Source organism: Xenopus laevis, chromosome 7L, assembly GCF_017654675.1.
Source record: "Xenopus laevis strain J_2021 chromosome 7L, Xenopus_laevis_v10.1, whole genome shotgun sequence".
Lineage (NCBI taxonomy): Eukaryota > Metazoa > Chordata > Amphibia > Anura > Pipidae > Xenopus > Xenopus laevis.
In genome coordinates, this window is record NC_054383.1 from 79,965,526 (window position 1) to 79,984,742 (window position 19,217).

Genomic DNA, 19,217 nt, shown 5'->3' on the forward strand with positions numbered 1-19,217 from the left:
AACCTCAAAATGTAGTCAAGAAACAAAGATACCGGCACACAAGGCTTGCTTGCAGGGAAACCCTTGCTTTAATTCAAAGTGCGGAAGTGCAACGTTTCGGGGACACGCCCCTTTCTCAAGCATGCGAAAGGGGCGTGTCCCCGAAACGTTGCACTTCCGCACTTTGAATTAAAGCAAGGGTTTCCCTGCAAGCAAGCCTTGTGTGCCGGTATCTTTGTTTCTTGAAAAATATCAGAACACCTCCAGTTGCTTGCCCCTCCTATTCCTGGCTGATCCCCCTTCCTCTTCATGGTCGTGGGGGCAGGACTCAAACTGTTCCCCTGATGATTGGCTGGAGAATCCCTTCCTTCATGCAGGTTGAAACGTTAACTAGTCCCTAATGTACTATAGTAGAATGCACAGGGACTATATTAGGCAGCACTCTTACAGGTACAAAACACTGTGTTTTACAGAAGCCACAGGTCTGCCACATTTATAAACCACCCTTTGAAAGCAAGTGATGGTGACAGAAGCCGAGATGAAAGAAAATTACCAATAAATATATTATTAAAAATTGTGCTATTGCTCAGAAAATGTGATTTCTACCAAAGGATTTCTCCAAGCATACAGAAATACAAAGTAAAACAAACCAGTTTTTATGTACAGCCACAAAACTGAAACAACGCTTGTCATCAGGCCTTTGATTTACCAGTTCTCAGCGTGAAATCCCAGCCAAATCTGAATAATTCAATCTACCTCTTAATTTCTATACACAGAGCTACTGAGTCTATCAGGGAACATTGAAAGTAATGTACTTCACAGCAATATTCTGTTAGAAATGTGAATTATTCATACACTTAGCAAAGCACTTAAGCAGCTTTTAAGCCAGGTTTATTGTTAATATCTTTAATAGGATATGAACATCAAAACAAATTGCTTTTATTTATGTCTCAAATGCTTCTGGAAAACTGAATAAAGCAGTATTATTTTCCAAACAGCAAAATGGTTTAATTTATGCATTAAACATTTATCGCGACGACTCCTGTTTTCATGCAAAAAAACCCTCCGGTTTGTTAATCATACAGTTTTTATCTGTTCACTTCCTGTTCAAACACAGCAGGCTAGCCATGTTTTATACAGAAGGCAACTATCATAGCACAATCAATAATTCTTTGTGTATAGTAGCATGACATTTTATTGTTTACTATACAATAGCATGGAAAAGTCATACTAGAATAAATATGTAATGTCTGATATAAACTTTCAAAGGATAATGGTAAACATGATCTGTGTGCTCTCCTGAGCACATTTGGAAAATATTACTTTTGTTCAGTGACAGATCTTTTGGCCTGTACTCCAGGGGTTTCCTTTAATGGCAAATGTTCTTTTTTTATACAATTTTTTAACACCAAGGCTCTAAGTATTCAGCCTGTTTTAATTTGGAGATAGGAGCCATCACACAAAATTCAATTCTCAAGTCTCAGAGTAAAAATTATGAATACTGTTAAACACAAAGCACTATAGTCCTAACACACCTAAATTGGGTGCAAAATGAAAGGAGAATCATGTTTTTCATAAACCTTTTCTCAAAATTACATTTTATACTTTACTTTATATTGGTAGAGTGACCGTCCATAACAGCCTACGGTATTAGGTGAAAATAACACATTCCAGGTATAAGACATTCAGAATTATGTATTGAATAGAAGGTTTATGGTTACGAGGTTAAAGGAGAAGTAAACCCTAAGAATTAATGTGGCTGAATGTGCCATATTTTATATACTGAACTTATTGCACCAGCCTAAAGTTTCAGCTTCCCAATAGCAGCAATGATCAAGGACTTCAAACTTGTCACAGGGGGTCACCATCCTGGAAAGTGTCTGTGACACTCACATGCTCAGTGGGCTCTGAGCAGCTGTTGAGAAGCTAAGCTTAGGGGTTGTTGCAAATTATCAAGCAGAAAATGAGGTTAGCCTGTAATTTAAGATGATGCTACAGGACTAATGATTACATTTTGATGCTAGTTGCACTGGTCTCTGTGTTGCCATGTACTATTTATCTCTATTAATTACTAATCAGCCTTATATTGTGACAATTACATTCTTTGTGTACTGTATATTTTGAATTGGTCCCTAAGCTCAGTAAGTGACAGCAGCACAGAGCGTGTGCAGTGAAAGAAGATGGGGAGCTGCTGAGGAATCTTTGGAGGCACAGATCTTTACTGCTAAAGGGCTGGGATTGCCTTGGGCTGCTACAGAAGCCCAAAAGATAATTTTCAACATATCTAGCCTTCTTTAGTTAAGCTTTAGTTCTCCTTAAATACTGCCCAACATCACATGCATTGTAGTGACTTAAAAAAGTGATTTAAAATATGTCCTAAAATACAGGCTGGTCTAAAATGTATATAAATGTGCTGTAATAATCAACTTCATAATCAAGTAAAAAAACCTCAGTCTGTCTTGTTGTCCTCACCTTTTTTGCATGCCATTGGTTTTCCAGCTCTGCGCTAATACAACACTGCTCACCACGGGCTTTCCTCTTAGAGTCACATAATCATCTGTTAAATCCCCATTAAAATTCCCGCACAGGCCACAGACTTTATTTTGGAGCCGTTCACTGATGCTGATTTTAATCACATTGAATCCATTATAGTAAATCTGAATATCGGGGCTTGTGTCAATCACCAAAAAACCTTCCATGCTGTATATTTTAGTTGACAGTCCTGTTACAAATGGGACAGTAACCTGTGTGCCATTTACCTACAGTAAAAACAAAATCATAATTGAAAACAAATGTAAACAGCAAAATAGTAACGGTGTACCTGACAAATCTGGCTAGTCAGCACTACTTGGATAAAGATAATTTTTATCTATCATTTAAGGGTAGGGACACACTGGGCGATTTGGGGAGTTTTAGTCGCCTGGCGACTAATCGCCGCGACTTTTCTCCCCGAATGCCTCCCCTCGCTCTGCGCCTGGCTAAAATGAAATATCGCCTGCGCTAATCACACGCGGCGATTCGTTTTCCGAAGTCGCCGAAGTTTCCTCGTGAGGCAACTTCGGGCGATTTCGGAAAAGGAATCGCCGCGTGTGATTAGCGCAGGCGATTTTTCATTTTAGCCAGGCGCAGAGCGAGGGGAGGCATTCGGGGAGAAAAGTCGCGGCGATTAGTCGCCAGGCGACTAAAACTCCCCAAATCGCCCAGTGTGTCCCTACCCTAAGGGTTTGGGTTGACATCAGGTCTTTGATTTGCCAGTTCTCAGTGTGAAATCAAGGGCTTGGGTGAGGAAGGAGCTGAAGATTTGTTTAAGTCATTTCTTTCATACTATGGAGACAATCCAGAACAGGCAGAAACACAAATTTATCAATTTAAAAATATCTGTGCATAGGCTTTATTATAGCTAATAATCTTATACATATTGACTGCACATTTTTAAACCTAGTAGTTGCTAAACGTACAGCTTATATCTAGAACCAAAAATGAATGTTGTGTTTAAGTTCATGTTAACATTTATTTCAGGAGTCAAAATTATAATCACTTTTGCATAGTTATTCAGCATTTGTTAAATCTGGAAAATTTGGCACAAACCCTTTCCTGCAAAGTTATTAGGGAAGCTCTTGAGGTGCAAGCCTCATTGTGATGCCAAGATCTTTTAGGGGATAGCAAATATAATAAGCACACTAGGGGCCTTCAGCATCTTTATTCATTATCAGTTGGAAAGTTGTCAGTATATTAACCTTACTGTTAGTGTATTCTCCTCTGCGGATTTTGGTTCAATGGTCTATTTATCAATATACATTTGAATATACAACTGAAAAACAAACAGTTGTGATCTTAAAAGTGATTATACAGCGATAAACAAAGTGGAAACTCATATTCAAGTATTCATGTAGGTCTTTCAAAATATATATTTTTAGACAAAATGCACATAATAATGATATGTAGACACAGTATGCAGTTGTCTCCCATAACATTTTTTTGCTAGCCAGTCAAGTTACATTGTAGGACAGACAGTTCAGACATGATGGATTACATTACTAAAAGGCACATCATTTCAACTGATGAAGTCTGAATATAAATTTCCCTGTACCTAGAGGCATTTAAGTGCCAGACTTGATAGGGAGCAGCCAATATAGAAACACTCGTTTCATTCCCAGTGACATCATTTCTGGCAGGAAAGGGGAGTTATTTTTGGCAAATATGGTTGAAATTAAAGTGTTTTAAAGTAATGAAAATATCATGTAGTGTTGCCCTCCAGTGGTAAAACTGATGTGTTTGCTTCAGAAACACTACTTTAGTTCATATAAACAAGCTGCTGTGTAGCAATGGCAGAAATTTAAAAATGGCTATATGGCACAGGTTAAATAGTGAATAACAGATAACACCATTATGTTCTACAGAGCTTATCTGCTGTGCAACCTGATCCTTTTCTCCTTTGAATGGCTGTCCCCATTGCTACACAACAACTTAATTATATAAACAATATTAGTGTTTCTGAAGCAAACACAGCAGTTTTACCAGTGAAGGGCAACACTGCATTATATTTGTATTACTTTAAAACACTTTCATTTTTATGTTACTGTTCCTTTAATGTGTTTTTATGATATTGGTGCTATTTTTGAAACTTGAATTGCAAATGTCTCTTTATTTTTATATAGCCTTCCTTGTATCAATGGCACATTGATTTTAGGAAAGAGGGGTTCATTTAAAAAAAATTACCTTAACTGTATTCCTGTCATTGATGAGGATTTGCTCTTCATTAATGTAGAAGTAAACGGGTGAGATAACGGTCTGGTTAGGGGACGACCACTTATCAAAATTAATAATCAGCTGGAAGGAAATATCTGGCAACTTCTGGCAGATGGTGGACAAGACAAAAGCACAGTTGGCAGGAAAGCGGAGAAAGGCCCCATCAAATGTTCGGAAAACCCCTCCTCCAGCGGCAATGCAGTACGAGTTCTTTTTGCTAAAGCAGCCCCTCACTCCATTCCTGAGGGCACATTCTTCATCTGACTTACACTGCCTGGGGTCACATTGGATAAGATTCCTGCCAAAGCACCGGCAACGCCTGGTACAGTCACTGTTCCAAAATAGCTGCTTTGGCTAAAAGTACAAGAGTAGAGTAAAAAGACTGAGTTACCAGATGAACACACATATACATACATGTAAATGTGTGGTTTGGCTTTTTGAATTTTCTCTTTTAACAGTGTCAGCAAAATAGATAGACAACCCAAGTGTTTTATAACTGTATAATTTAATTATTGCATTTCACTGCAGTAGCGATAATATTGTAGTATTAAACAATAATAATATATATGTGTCAAGTATAGTATCAGTGAAAGCGAAACTCTATGAATTACACAAAATTGCACAAACTTTAATCTTGAAGTCAAAGAATATCTCTTGTAAACAGGATGTTAGTCGTTAGTACAGAGTAGGGTTTCCAAGCCACTCTCCCTGGTTCTCTCTCTAGAATTCTGTCACTTTCGGTCCTTCTTTGTCTTTGGCAGTATAATGTGCCTCCAATTCTCTTGTTACATTGTAAACCCCTTGTGTCATGTCCCATGTGCCTTTCTAGTAGTATCAGCTTCCAGGTCTGGAAAACTCTGGTCTAGATTGTAAGATAAGCTGTAGCCACACTTGCCTCATAGTATTTGCCATCAGCGTAACAGCCACAGTTGTGAGGTAGAATGCAGCTCTTGCCATTCAGGACATATCCCGGGTCACACTGGCACCCCTCCACGCAGTAATGATTGCAGTCACTTTTCAGTCTGATGGCAGCACAGCGGGGCTGGCACACACTAACACAGCTCTCATAATGGCTATAAGAAGGACATGTCATATCTGCAAGTTACATAGACAAGGAAAGTTATAGAAAGCCCATTGTACAATTCTGTTCTGGGTTCTGCTGCACATGCACGATACATACAACTTTTGCAGTATATATTAGTAAATATATCTTACCAGTGACCAACCAGCATTAACACATTTTTATACTGTTACAGGAACAGAACAAGTTTCTATCTGATATTTATGTAGCGAACGACATCTAGGGGGTTATTTATCAAAATCCAAATATTTCTAAAAAAAAATTATAACAGAAAATAAAACACAAACAATATAAAAATCCTACCCTCTGACAATAGTATTATAGTGAGAATTGTGTTTAAAGTATGCAGACAGCAAGATTAAAATTGTGCAAATATCCACTCGTACCAGAGGTAACTAACAGGCTGTCATTCTTTCTTGCTTTATCCAGTTATACTTAATTTTACTACCAGTAAATCAGTACTGTACTAAGGGCTGAGATTATAGCAATTAATACTATATTAGGTAATCAAATTATCACTCCTGCTTATCTTAAAATATGAATTTCAGCTATAAAAATGAATTATTATGTGTTTGTGCACGGTGCTCCCTGGTGGCACTGTTTGGCTTATGTGCCAACCAGCTCTGCGCACATTTAGGCACAAACCTGTACACATGCAAGCACTGGTGCGAACATTGACACATGTGTGAACACATACACATTTTGGCACCAAACACTACCCTTTTTAAGGACACTTGAGTTGTCAGTCAGCTCTTGGTTATAGGTCTAGTTCTCTACTACTACTTGCCTTGTATCTCCTGTAGTTGTTTCTCTGTCTGACTTCGGTTTACCATGAACTCTTGCATGAATCGGACTTTGCACGAATTATGCATGCCCAGACCCCTTGGCCTGAGTGTTGACCTCACTTGAACGGCGCCTCTCTTGACCATTGGCCTGTTTACGGACTACTGTTTTTCTACTCTTTCTGATCACTTTTTGGACTAAGCCTTCGCTAATCTGCTTCACTACACTCAGCTCTTCAGACACTCTTCATATGATTAAGCTCCGTCCACAAGGTACACTTTACAGTTTGCTACTATTGTACAAGTATAAATAATAATAATAATAATATACAATTGAACCCTTATTTTACATTTCTCAGGGGACCAGAAACCATTTTTGTAAAATAAGGGAAAATGTAAAATCAAGAAAATATATAAGGAATATATTAAGCATTACTGTAAATATTGGTGGAACCACAAAAAACAGTGTAAAATATGGAAAAACTTAAAATCAGGGGATATAAAATAGAGGTTTGAATCTACTTAATATTGTAAAATAAAGTCACACTTAATAGTACAATGGCCATATAACAGTACAAATGCATTTTAAAATGTCATTAAACTTCAAGGTGACTTTGAATGTCACTGTATTTTAAATTAGGGGGTCCAGTATTTTTTGTAAAACACAAGTTTTAATGACTTAATTCTACAAGTGACATCAATAAGCACCAACTATAAATGAAGACATAAATTAGCATAATTGATAAGGATATACAGTAGAACCTCCAATTTGAGTTTTTCAAGGGATCAGATAAAAATGGTATAAAATGCATTATGCATTTTATATTGGTGGGACCACAAAAAACTGTAAAATTAGGGAAAACTTAAAATCAGTAGATGAAAAATTGAGATTTCACTGTATTTTACAATATATCATGTCCTCTTTTATAATAAGATGATAGTTGTCTACAATCTATTCTTAGTTAATTTTTAGATTGCATTTTCAAGAAACTTTTTATTGAATGTTAAGTGTGCTACAGACTTACAGCAGGATGTGTAGTTTCTCCAGCCTGTGACAGCAATTCCTTGGGTTTGACAGGTGCTTGCGTAGTTCTGTAGCCAGCTACAGGCAGTCTGAACTGCACCTCCATCAATACATGAGTCGAACAAACAGTTCTTAAAAAAGAAGCTTGGGTTAACTTTACTGTGGCACTTGGCAAATACACCGTTTCTGTTTGGAATGAAGCTGCAGAGCTGTTGTGCTTTCCATAAACCATCAACCTTGGTACATGTCGGGCACCTGTCTCCACATCCAACTTGGCAAAAAGTATCTCTCTTTACCCAGCTTTGGCCAAACTCATTGACATTAGTGCTGATGAAGCCATTGGAGGTCTGTAAGTCATCTTCTATGTTTCCATTGTACCTGCCACAGAGGCCATATGTGGTGTTTTGCATGGCTCGTGGGATGGTCACAGACAAGAATGTCTTCCAGTCATACACCACTTTCAGCCCAAATTCTGTTTCTACAACAATGTGAAATCCAAAGGCAAAGATATTCACCTTACCATGACCCAGCCTTAATGGCAAGTAAAGTCTTTCATTGTTTACCTGATACAAAAAGATGAAGGGAAAAAAAACAATTATTAATTTTGATCTTTTAATATATCGAAAGAATTTATCAGTGCATTATCCCATTTTAATAGCACACTGCAACAACTATGTTTTTCAAACAATGATGGATAATTTTGGGATTGAACATGAATTGCAGAAGCAGATTTGATAGAAAAAGGAAAGCAAATTGCTTTATATTTTCCATCAAATTGACACCTCCACTTTTGTTCCTATTAGTCTTATTGTATCGAAAAGAAATACTTTCTCTAATATCAATGACTTTTTATAACACACATGGTGTTAACTGGGTATTCCTATATCACCAGTTTTCCACACACTACAGAGCAAACTGTCAGGAAATTAGAAGTGATTCCTTCTCATGTAGGAATTAACCACTATCAAGATAAATGGTAATACATCTCTCTGTGTCTCTCCGTCTGGCTATTTATGTATCTCTCTCTCCAACTAACTTAGTCTAGGACGACATGGGCCCGAGATCCGCAGACCGATTTCAGCCTCCTTTTTCTTTTGGATTGGAACCATTCTGTCAGCTGAGGAGTGAAACACACTTGGCAGATTTTGGCAAAGAAACATGATATGAGACAAAATCCACCAATTGTGTTCGCACTGGAGCCAACAGAATGGTTCCAGACTTGAAAGAAGAAGGAGGCTACTGCTGGCGGTAGGGGCTGAAATTGGCATGTGGATTTCAGCAGGCAGATTTTAGCCCCATGTGGCTCTAGCCTTATATTTCTTAAATCTGCTTGCAAACGAGGCCCCAGGAACCCAGAACAAATATGTTTACATTCCCTTATCTTCTTGTTAAAACTCCAACTTTGGCCCGCAGAGAAACTCACCCTACTCCTCCACTGTTTCCTTTCTGCCCAATGTGCCTGTACCCGGAAACATTACCTCCATTTGGGAGCAGGCAGATGCAGCGGATTTTGGCGTTGAAATACGTGATTTTTCATTACAAGCTGAAATCTGCTGCCTCTGGCCCAAGCCTTATCGAACCAGGGACCAACTAACTTACAGCTGCTATACAGTGCCATATTAATTCCCCATCTTAATGCATTTTTATTCTATGGTGAAGCCTGTGCTATATAATTTGAACTGCAGAACGTTCAAAATATAATTACACATCACTTTCCACACGAAAATAAAATGATATTCCTGTGCCAATAAGATAAATATTCTTCCTCACCAGGACAGTGTGCTTATATGCCCGATAGATGACAATTTTGTAATTGTAAACTTCCACTTCTACTTGCTTCACCCACAATGCCAGCGATGGGTCTCTGTCTTCATTCTTGGCAGAGACGGTGAATTTAGGATAGACATCTGCCTTAAAGTTAGATGCAGCAGTACACAGGATAAGGGAGCAGCTGGTTTGGAAATCAAACGGTAATCCATCAAATGTAAGGTAGTGGCCATATCCAGAAACAATGCAGGATGCATCCGTTCGTGGCTGACAAAAGTACAATCCATTGTCCTCCATACAATATTCATCGTCCTTACAAGGAGCACTTTCACAGTAAATACTGTTGTCTGATCCATTACAGTAGCAAAATGACTTACAGTCTAGGTCTGCCCAAAAAGTGGCATTGGTAGAGACTTGGTGACCTTCATAACTGCAACCACATTCACTCTTTGGAACACAGTAGCTCCCCCGCAAGGCAAATCCTTCATCACACTGGCATCCTTCTGTACAGCTATCTGAGCAGATTGGTCCTGAGGTGAGTGTGTCACAAGTTTCAGTGCAGGTTATGCATTCATCAAAGTGGCTATTTTCAGGGCACACAAGAGCTGAAAGAGTAAAATCAAGTAATTACAATTAAGTTAATAGTTAAATTAAATATATTTAAAACATATGTTTTAAAAGTTTTATTTAACATCCAGTACCTAAGGGGAAATATTATATATGTGTAATTCATACTCCTAATTTAAAACGTAAATTGTATCGTAGAATTCTGATTTGAAATAATTGAAGGTCATATTCAAACAGAAAGCAAAACTTAAAAGGAATAGTGATGTTCAACATTTATACATATGTAACATTTAGTTATATAACATTTAGTTATATTTCTATGTATATATTTATGGGCACATTTATCAAAGGTCGAATTTTAAGTTCATGTCAGTTTTTAAAAACTTGAACTTGAAATTCGAGCAATCAAAATGTATTAAAAAAATGACCCGAAAACTCGATTAGAATTCGATTTGAGTTTTAAAATTTGTTTAGAGTTTTTCCTCTGAAAAAAATTTGAATGTCAGAAAAGTTGCTAACAAAAGAATTCTACCAGTATCTGACGTCAGCACCAGATTCATGAGACGTTTAGGGGGGGGGGGGGTTATGGGTGAGCAGCTGCACACACATCTAACATTAATATGTGTAATGCCAAAGGTCTACCAAAGTTGTGTAAGGGTCACTGCCATTTGACTCTGGAGCAGTTAAAATCCATTCTGTGGTGTAATAAATTGTTCCCCTGATTGTGCCAAGATTTGGAATGCTGACTGCATGCCAGGCTTCTCCAACCTCACTAAAGTTTTGTAGCTAACTGGAATCAAATCCCACCAGCAATGTTTCAATGTCTATTGGAAAACATTCCCAGAAGAGTAGAGCAGCAAAGAGAGGACCAACATCATAAGAATACCCTCATTTTAAGAAAAAGATGATTTACTTTACCCATTTAGTGCAAGTACAACTCCTTTGAACCACACAACCATCCACTACTACAAAACAAGTGCTGGGCAGGGACCTATGGCATCATTATGATGTAAAGTTACTACAAGTTTATGCTATTTACCTCAAAACAGAAGAATAATTTGATTCTTTAGTGATTCTTCCAAAAGTAACTAATCAGCAATTAGATTTGATTAACTACAAGTAAGGGTGGCCACAGATGCACCAATAATATCATACAAAACTATTTATTGTACGATATTCGGTGTGTATATGGTGGGAAACAAGCCGACCGATATTGGCAGAAGGTGGTCTCATTGATCGGGCTGGCTGGAAAATTTTGATTGGGTGCCTTTGAAGGCACCCGAACATCGGCTATTGTTAGTGCTGAATTGTCAGAAACAGGTAGAATTCTATTGTTTCTACTTGTATATTTGATGATTCAGCTCTACAATTGTGTATTGAAATGAACTTTTCCAGGAAAGATCATAATTGTCTATGTATATATATCTATGGCCACCTTAAGAAAACAGAAGCAAAGACCTGAATTGGTTCTTATGGGCAACATCATTTGTGATGTTTATAACCAGTGTTAGTAAACATGCCCAATAGTCAGGGCCATGCTACTAATTGTGCCATCAACCCTAGGTTGAATAATGTGAACTGAAAATGTACTCCTCATTTGCCATTTGGGTGAAGGATTAGGGGTGGGATACTATACCCCTTATAGGTCCTTTGCCAATAACCAACCCTGTAAAAAAGAAAAAAATTATTCTTTTACCTTTTAGGGATCTTCCAGAATAGTCACCATAGGCCTTGGTTAGCAATTAAATGGAAGGGGACAATCAATTAATAACATGCCTTATCCCAAGCTATTAAAGACTATAATATAACATTTGAAAAACCATGGGAGATATTTTTCATGTGATCATAAGATTCAAATGAAGAGACTGAGCTGCTGCACCTGCTTACTGTATATAAAAGGCTGTATAGAGGACTATATCTTATCAGTCTGGAATGCATACCCATGCTAAAACTATCCCCTACGTGATGGACCAAACAGTTATTATATTATATTATTACTACTAATACTAATATCAATAAACATAATAATAGCAACATGACCAAAGATGGTAATTGTTTTTATTGCTGATCCATGAATTTCGTTTTTTTTAGGCCAAAGGATTTCTTTGGTCCTATCATCGCACCATAACCTAAGTTCACCGTGTATAATAGATATTTATTTGTTTGGAATATATCTTGTTTTTAATCTAAACAAATATATGATTATTATCATATTGGGCATACTGTACTGATGGCCTTTAACTGAATTGGTGCTTAGAAGACTTTTGGGCTTAAGTATGTATCACCTGTACATATTGTTTTAAATGGAGCCACAGATGCCCATCATGATCATAAATTGGATGGGCTATAGTAGAACTTTCACTGTTTTTGTTCTTGCTACAAGAGAACTTGTTTCAGTCTGCTAAAATGAAATGTAAGTTCTTCAGCAGGAAATGTATCCACAACAGAAGACCAAAGAAACAGTGGAATGGTTAAAGAATCTGAATATCCTGCAGTGACCCAGTCAACATGTCAGTGCAACTTAAATCTGTGGCATTGTTTTAAAATTGAGGTGTACAATCTTGATCCTGAAATCTGAACATCCTCTGTTTGTAAATGGACAGAGATCACTTATGAACAGTGAACAAAGATGCTTCATGCATACCCCAAAAGACTAAGGGGCACATTTACTTAGCTCGAGTTTTTGGCTACTTCGACCATCGAATTGGCTACTTCGACCTTCGACTACGACTTTGAAACGAACGATTCTAACTAAAAATCGTTTGACTATTCAACCGTTCGATAGTTGAAGTACTGTCTCTTTAAAAAAAACTTCGACCACCTACTTTGCCACCTAAAACCTACCGAGCACCAATGTTAGCCTATGGGGAAGGTCCCCATAAGCTTTCCTAGCTTTTTTTGATCGAAGGAAAATCGTTCGATCGATGGATTAAAATCCTTCGAAACATTCGATTTTTCCTTCGATCGTTTGATCAAACATATTGTGGTGAATCCTTCGACTTCGATATTCGAAGTCGAAGGATTTAACTTCGATGGTCAAATATCGAGGGTTAATTAACGTGGCTTTACAAAAAATCTAAATGCAGTGATTAAGGGTGTGTGAGTGTAATTTAAGATGTTTTTTTCTACCACAAAAAAAACTCGAATTTAAAAAAAGCACTAATGTTTCCTTATTTAAAAATCTGAATATACAAAAGCACGATTGAATAAATTTGTGAAAAAAAATAAGCATTAAAAAATACAAAAAACTAAAACCTTAAAGTAGTTTTCAATTCGCTAATGACAAATCCTATTGAATTCTAAATGCCCTCGGCAGCCTTTAGATACCGAAGTTTTATATTTGAATTTCCATGTTTTTTTCATTGTCTAAATGAAAATTAGATATGATCATTGATAAATTAGCCCCTAAATATTTTTGCAAACCATTTTTTACCTTTTTTTTCAGTGCTTCAAAAAATATCAGAAACAATATTTTGTGTAGGATTTGTAATACACTAAAATGCACTGAACTGAAGTTGAAGGCTATACCCAAGAACTGCACCTAAGATTTCTACTTTGGCAGACCTTAAAGAAAGAGTGAAACATTATGTGCCAAATGCTTTGTGAAAGCAGATGGAGTGCCAAGAAAATCTGCATCTGATCTAACAGCTATTTAAACTCCTGAAAAGAGACATCTCATGGTTTCTAAAAGGGGTAATTAGTATGGATTCGGGCATCAACTGAAGCTGATTTTGTTTTAGTACCTGCTGAGTTCACTCTGCTCGATTAAAGGCAAAGTTTGAAAGAGAGGGTAATACATTACGATTTTATATGCTATTTAGCATGCTACTACTGCTTTCTAATAACTTTTTTTCCCTTATTCCATCTACATTTCATCCTCGCACCACATTTTATCTATGACATGAATGATATATTCAAAAGATGAAGTGCCCGAATGAGGCATGGAACGTGTCATGTGACTGCACATGTCATAGTCCAGGAAGTATTTTTCACTAATGATACTTGCTTGTTGTTTTAGCTTGGAAATAAAGTTTTTTGAATTTTAATCGAATGCTTGCCGGACACTTTCCTAACTTTTGTGGTATTGGAAGTATGATACAACTGGAGCAGTGCCCAGTTGTGGAAGTGCCAGTTTAAGCAAGAGTATGCCCAATTAAGGTGGAAGTCTGGGACACGGACATGTAAGTTCTTTGAAATAAATTATATGTAAAAGTTAACCATATGCATAAGGGATAACTAAACCCCCCAATAAGAAAAGCCCCTACATACTACCCTAGATGGTCCCCCCTCCCTGCTTCCCCCCACCAATTGCGCATGTGCCAATACGATGTGCACTTAAGGAAAAATACTGAAGAGCCGAAAGATAACGCCCATGAGCTCTGCTGCGCTTACTCTGCACCAATATGTGAGGACTGTGTTAGGGGCACTTTTAGGGGTAATCAAATATGTGGAGGGAAACAGAGAGGGGGGACTATCTAGGGTAGCAGGTAGATGCTTTTCTTATTGGGGGGGGGGTTCAGTTCTCCTTTAATTACTGAAGAAGAAGCAGGGATTAACCATCCAAACCAACTTGTAATGTTATATACACAGTTTTTTTAACAATATAAAGAAATTAAATAAATCTGAAATGAATATGTGTCTAGTATTCTAAGAGTGTATTCAGAGTATGTCTTTGTTCTTGTTCTTCTATTCTTGATGGCCATCAACAACTAAACACATTTTGTGATTTAATTAGACACTTAAAAATAGCTGTGTCTGATGGGGAGTTATTAAACAGAGATAACTTTTCTGTTATATCATCCCACACAGAGATACATTATGACACCGCTCCGAAACTGGAATATAAACGGAATTAAGAAGAAATTTTTTCCATTGTCAAGTGAGGTTAAAACTGAATGGAGAAACAGAATGCACCACTGGCTACAATTATTGCAGAAATATATATAAAGATTTTTGGTAAGATCAGTGTGCAGATCAGGTTACTGTATATGCGGTATACATTCTATCACAGCTTAATCACTTGCACCCAGCATTAAAACATATTCAAGGTGCTCACTTCCTGGCTACTGATTTCTCTGCAGCAACTTTAGCATGAAATGAACCATGGTTTACTATATGGACTGGTTCTACTGCTAAATGCAAGCATAACTGGTCCATGGCAGCCTAAATCCAGAACAAGTGCTTGGCTCCATGGTCTCGGCTCTGCTTCCGCCTGTAGCAGCTGCCTTTGGCCTCGGTAGGAGCCCTCAGCTACTCAGATGCAGCCAGGCCAGAGCCAAGCAAGAGTTCTGGAGGAGCAAAGGGGCACAATTGTTTACCAAGGATTTAGGACGGAAGGCCACACAACTCAGAAGGATCAAAAGGAATAGCGTGGTCAGACAGGCCGGGTCATTACAGGCAGCGTTCACAGGATAGTCAGACAGGCTAGGATCAGGATTGGAGAGTGTAGAATAGTCAGGCAGGCAAGGGTCAAAATCAGAATACACAAGTAGAATTCATAAGGAATAAACAGCCAGGAACTAATCAAATTAGACCTAACAATGGGCAATGAGTTTCCATGCAAAGCCCCTTTAAATACCTTTGAATTTTGCACCAAGACACAATGACATCATCACGGCGGCGCGTGAAACCCAGAAGTGCTGCGCAGTTTTTACAAAGAAGTGCCGGCAGTTTTTACAACTCAAATTTTTACAATTTCTTACATTTGAAGTACAAAATTTCACATCTAAAATCTGACTAATTCATGAAGAAGTCATCGGGAGTTGTATATTTCAAATTAGGCTATTTTTCAATATGGGTTTTTAAGATCAATTCAAAATTTGGCAAAATCATTAAAAATAAATGGTTGAATGTGATTTCAAGTGATTGAGATTTCAAGTTTCAAATCTTCTCTTAAATAAGGGCACATTCGAGGTTTCCAAAATTAGAATTTTAGTAAATCTGCCCCTATATGTACTTGTTGTAGCACACATTAAACCAATGTCCACATGTTCCCTGCATGTGAGGCCAGTAAAAACCTTAGGCTATAGTACAGGTATCGGATCCCCCAGTCCAGAAGGCAAATAATTCAAATTTTTATTTAAAAAAAACTTTTTCTCTGTCAAATAAAATGGTAACTTATTACTAAGTGGTAACTGTATAAAATCCATATTGATGGCAAATCAATGCTATTGGGTCTATTTAATGTTTACATTATTTTGGGTGGAGATCCAAATTATGGAAAGTTCCATTATCTAAAAAAAAACCCTGGTCACAAGCATCTGGATAATAGGTCCCATACCTGCACAAGGGGCATATTGATTATACAGCTACTACAATGGCATATGTTTCAAGTAGCTAGTGACATGCGATCATTACTGTAAAATAAATATCGGCTTGTAAAACAGACAGTGCTGGTGGACTTCCATAGACTTTTGATGGCTGAAACTATGTAATAATTTGCATATGGCTTCTATACACGTATAGTCATAGTGAAAATGTAGGGAATTTGTTGTTTACAATGAAAAAAAAATAATGGACCATAATATTATCTGTAGACAGTAATGCGAGTGTCTCTGCAATATGATCCTCAATTCCTTATATTAACTTTCTGAAGTTAATACTTAATATTATGGAAAAAGGCAAATATTAACTTACGGCAGAAATTTTTGCTCCTCCATTGACCGACATCAACTGCAGCATTTTGGCAGGCCATGGCATAACGGCTGACCGAGTCACATAGCTCAGTCTGGTTTCCACCACTTTGGCACGCGCGGAAGAGGCATGTTCTGTAGTAAGCAGACACATTAACTACAGCGTGGCAGTCCAGAAAGGAACTATTAGTTGGGTCATTAATAATTCCACATTTGGACCTGCTCTTATAATACTTTAGAAGTTCAGAGTCATTATTGCAAGCTTTCAGTAAATCCCCACATTCTCCATTGCACATTTCATCAAAAGTTGTCCAGCTCTCTAGGAAATTGGCCACATTGTCTGTACATTTTCCATTCGGGAAACAAAATTCATCTTCTGGATTCCCATTAAAATAGCCACAGAGTCCTCCAGTGCAGTTATGATAAAAAGTTGAAAGGGTTACATGGATTAGACCTTGGTCTGAATACTGGATCTTAACATAGCTCTCAGACTCAATTACGGTCCCATTTCTGTTGCGGTAGATTTCAAGTTCCCCCGATGGCAGGTAATATGGGAGCTCAACTTCAAATCCATTGATCTGGAAAAATGTATAGGAAATCAGGCATAATATTTTGTATGAGCATCATTGTGTTTCATAGTTGCAAATATTGGAGATACTTTAAGTTAAAGCTATATCTATTCTTGCTCATTGGAATTTTGGCAGATTTTAAATTTCACTAGGTGTTACATTTAGGGGCAGATTTATCAAGAGTCGAATTTTGAAGTGAAAAAAACTTCGAAATTCGACCATCGAATAGAGTAGTCCGACATTCGAAGCCGAAGGATTTTTAAGATCGTACAATCGTACTTCGATCATACTTCGAATCATACGATACTGGCTATAGGTTCTAGGAGGTCCCCATAGACTAACATAACAATTCAGCAGGTTTAAGGTGGTGAAGTGTCGAAGTCGAAGTTTTTTTAAAGAGACAGAACTTCGATTTTCGAATGGTCGAATTTCTGAAGTATTTTCAATTCGAATGAATCAAAGTTGAATTCGGCCTATTCGATGGTCGAAGTACCCAAAAATTACTTCGAAATTTGAAGTTCTTTAATTCGAATATTCACTTCGACCTTAGATAAATCTGCCCCATACTGTTGTGTACCTCCTCAAGAGCTCCTGGAGAGCTACAAAACAAAACACAATTAAGGTATCTTTTCACATGGAGACATGATTCTACGTCATTAAGGCTAAATAAAATTCATAAATGCGTATTCTATATATATTTTTATCTTCTTTCTCTAAGCCTGTAGGGGTTGTGAATAAAATTCTGGGGCTGTATCTTGTTGGATGTCTTCTACCTTTACTGGTTAATTTGGTCCAGTCTATGTTATATCAGACCATAAACCACTAGTCTTTTGGTGAAGTTCCTTTGTATCACCAGATCTAATATAAAGCGTACCTAATATTCATACTATAAAGGGAATGTCAGGAAACTTTTTGAATGGTGTAACCCCATCAAATATTATTTAAAAAAAATAAGCAAATAAATTATCCAAAACTCATTCTTACAATCACAAATACAGTAGGGTATATCATATACCATATTTTATATTTAAAGGTAAATGAGCCACCACACCTTGACAATACTTTAAGAAACACCAAGATGTTTAACATTATAGAAAGTGTTTAGTTTGTGATGCAGAATTTCCAGATTTTAGTAGAAACCCTATTGAAAAATCCCCAAATCTACTTTTATGGCATTATCCTTATAATAGTATAATTGACCCAATTATACTTGCCCTACTACACAGAAGAATGTTCATTTCCATGGAATAGAATCTTCCTGTTTTTTTAAATGTTCAAAATAGAGCATTTTTGCAATATTTGCTTATTTCTTACTACTAAAACGATCCAGCAAGAACAATGTTTAAGGGTAAGGGTAAAGAGACTTACCTTAATTTCAGAATTACTGCCACCTCCAATCCTAATGTCTTGCTTGGCAACCTGTATCCTGAGAGGCCTCAGCCAGGTGGGACTGGAATCTGGTTTCTTTTTGCTGATGACAATCTCTAAAAACTCAGCCTTTTCTGGGCATGTCTTCAACAATGTGTAAGAATAATCCAGAGGGAAAGGAAAAGTTACTGAGTCAAAAGTATGTATCACTTGGTTCTGACTCACTAGACACACACTCTCTCTTCTAGGGTAGCAGCCTTGGTATCCATTCTCTATGGAGCATATCTCCCCATCACGGCAAGTGTTATTGAAGCATGACACATCCCCACCTTCTTCACACCAACACTGAACAGTGCAATCTGCACTGGTCCAGAAGGAATCTCCAACCATGTAGTATTTTCCATCCATTTCACAGCCACATTTGCTTACTGGGACACATGCATCAGCACTGAGTACATAACCTTCATCACACTCACAACCCTCAGTGCAGGGGCTGCTGCAATATAAGGGTGCTATGATGTCAGCACAAGTAGCAGGACAACTGCTGGTACAAACTGAATAATGGCTGAATTCAGGGCACTGCACTGCTGAGGCTGGGAAAAGATTAAAAAATTAAAATAAAAATATTACAAATATTGACATTCTCATTATAGCGAATTAAGAGCTAATATACTATTTAATAATATGCTGTATATATTA

General features: G+C 37.4%; 1 protein-coding gene across 1 annotated transcript in view; it reads right to left on the minus strand.

The window, feature by feature from the left end:
- tecta.1.L (tectorin alpha, gene 1 L homeolog) overlaps positions 1 to 19,217 on the minus strand; it is a 55,921-nt gene that overhangs the window by 18,265 nt on the left and 18,439 nt on the right. The window contains exons 10-16 of the mRNA XM_018225761.2: positions 18,519 to 19,111; positions 16,586 to 17,159; positions 9,386 to 9,987; positions 7,617 to 8,178; positions 5,624 to 5,823; positions 4,699 to 5,082; positions 2,452 to 2,738 (exon numbers count right to left, since the gene is read on the minus strand). Coding sequence (XP_018081250.1) covers positions 2,452 to 2,738; positions 4,699 to 5,082; positions 5,624 to 5,823; positions 7,617 to 8,178; positions 9,386 to 9,987; positions 16,586 to 17,159; positions 18,519 to 19,111 — 3,202 coding nt within the window. The remainder of the gene's footprint in view (positions 1 to 2,451; positions 2,739 to 4,698; positions 5,083 to 5,623; positions 5,824 to 7,616; positions 8,179 to 9,385; positions 9,988 to 16,585; positions 17,160 to 18,518; positions 19,112 to 19,217) is intronic.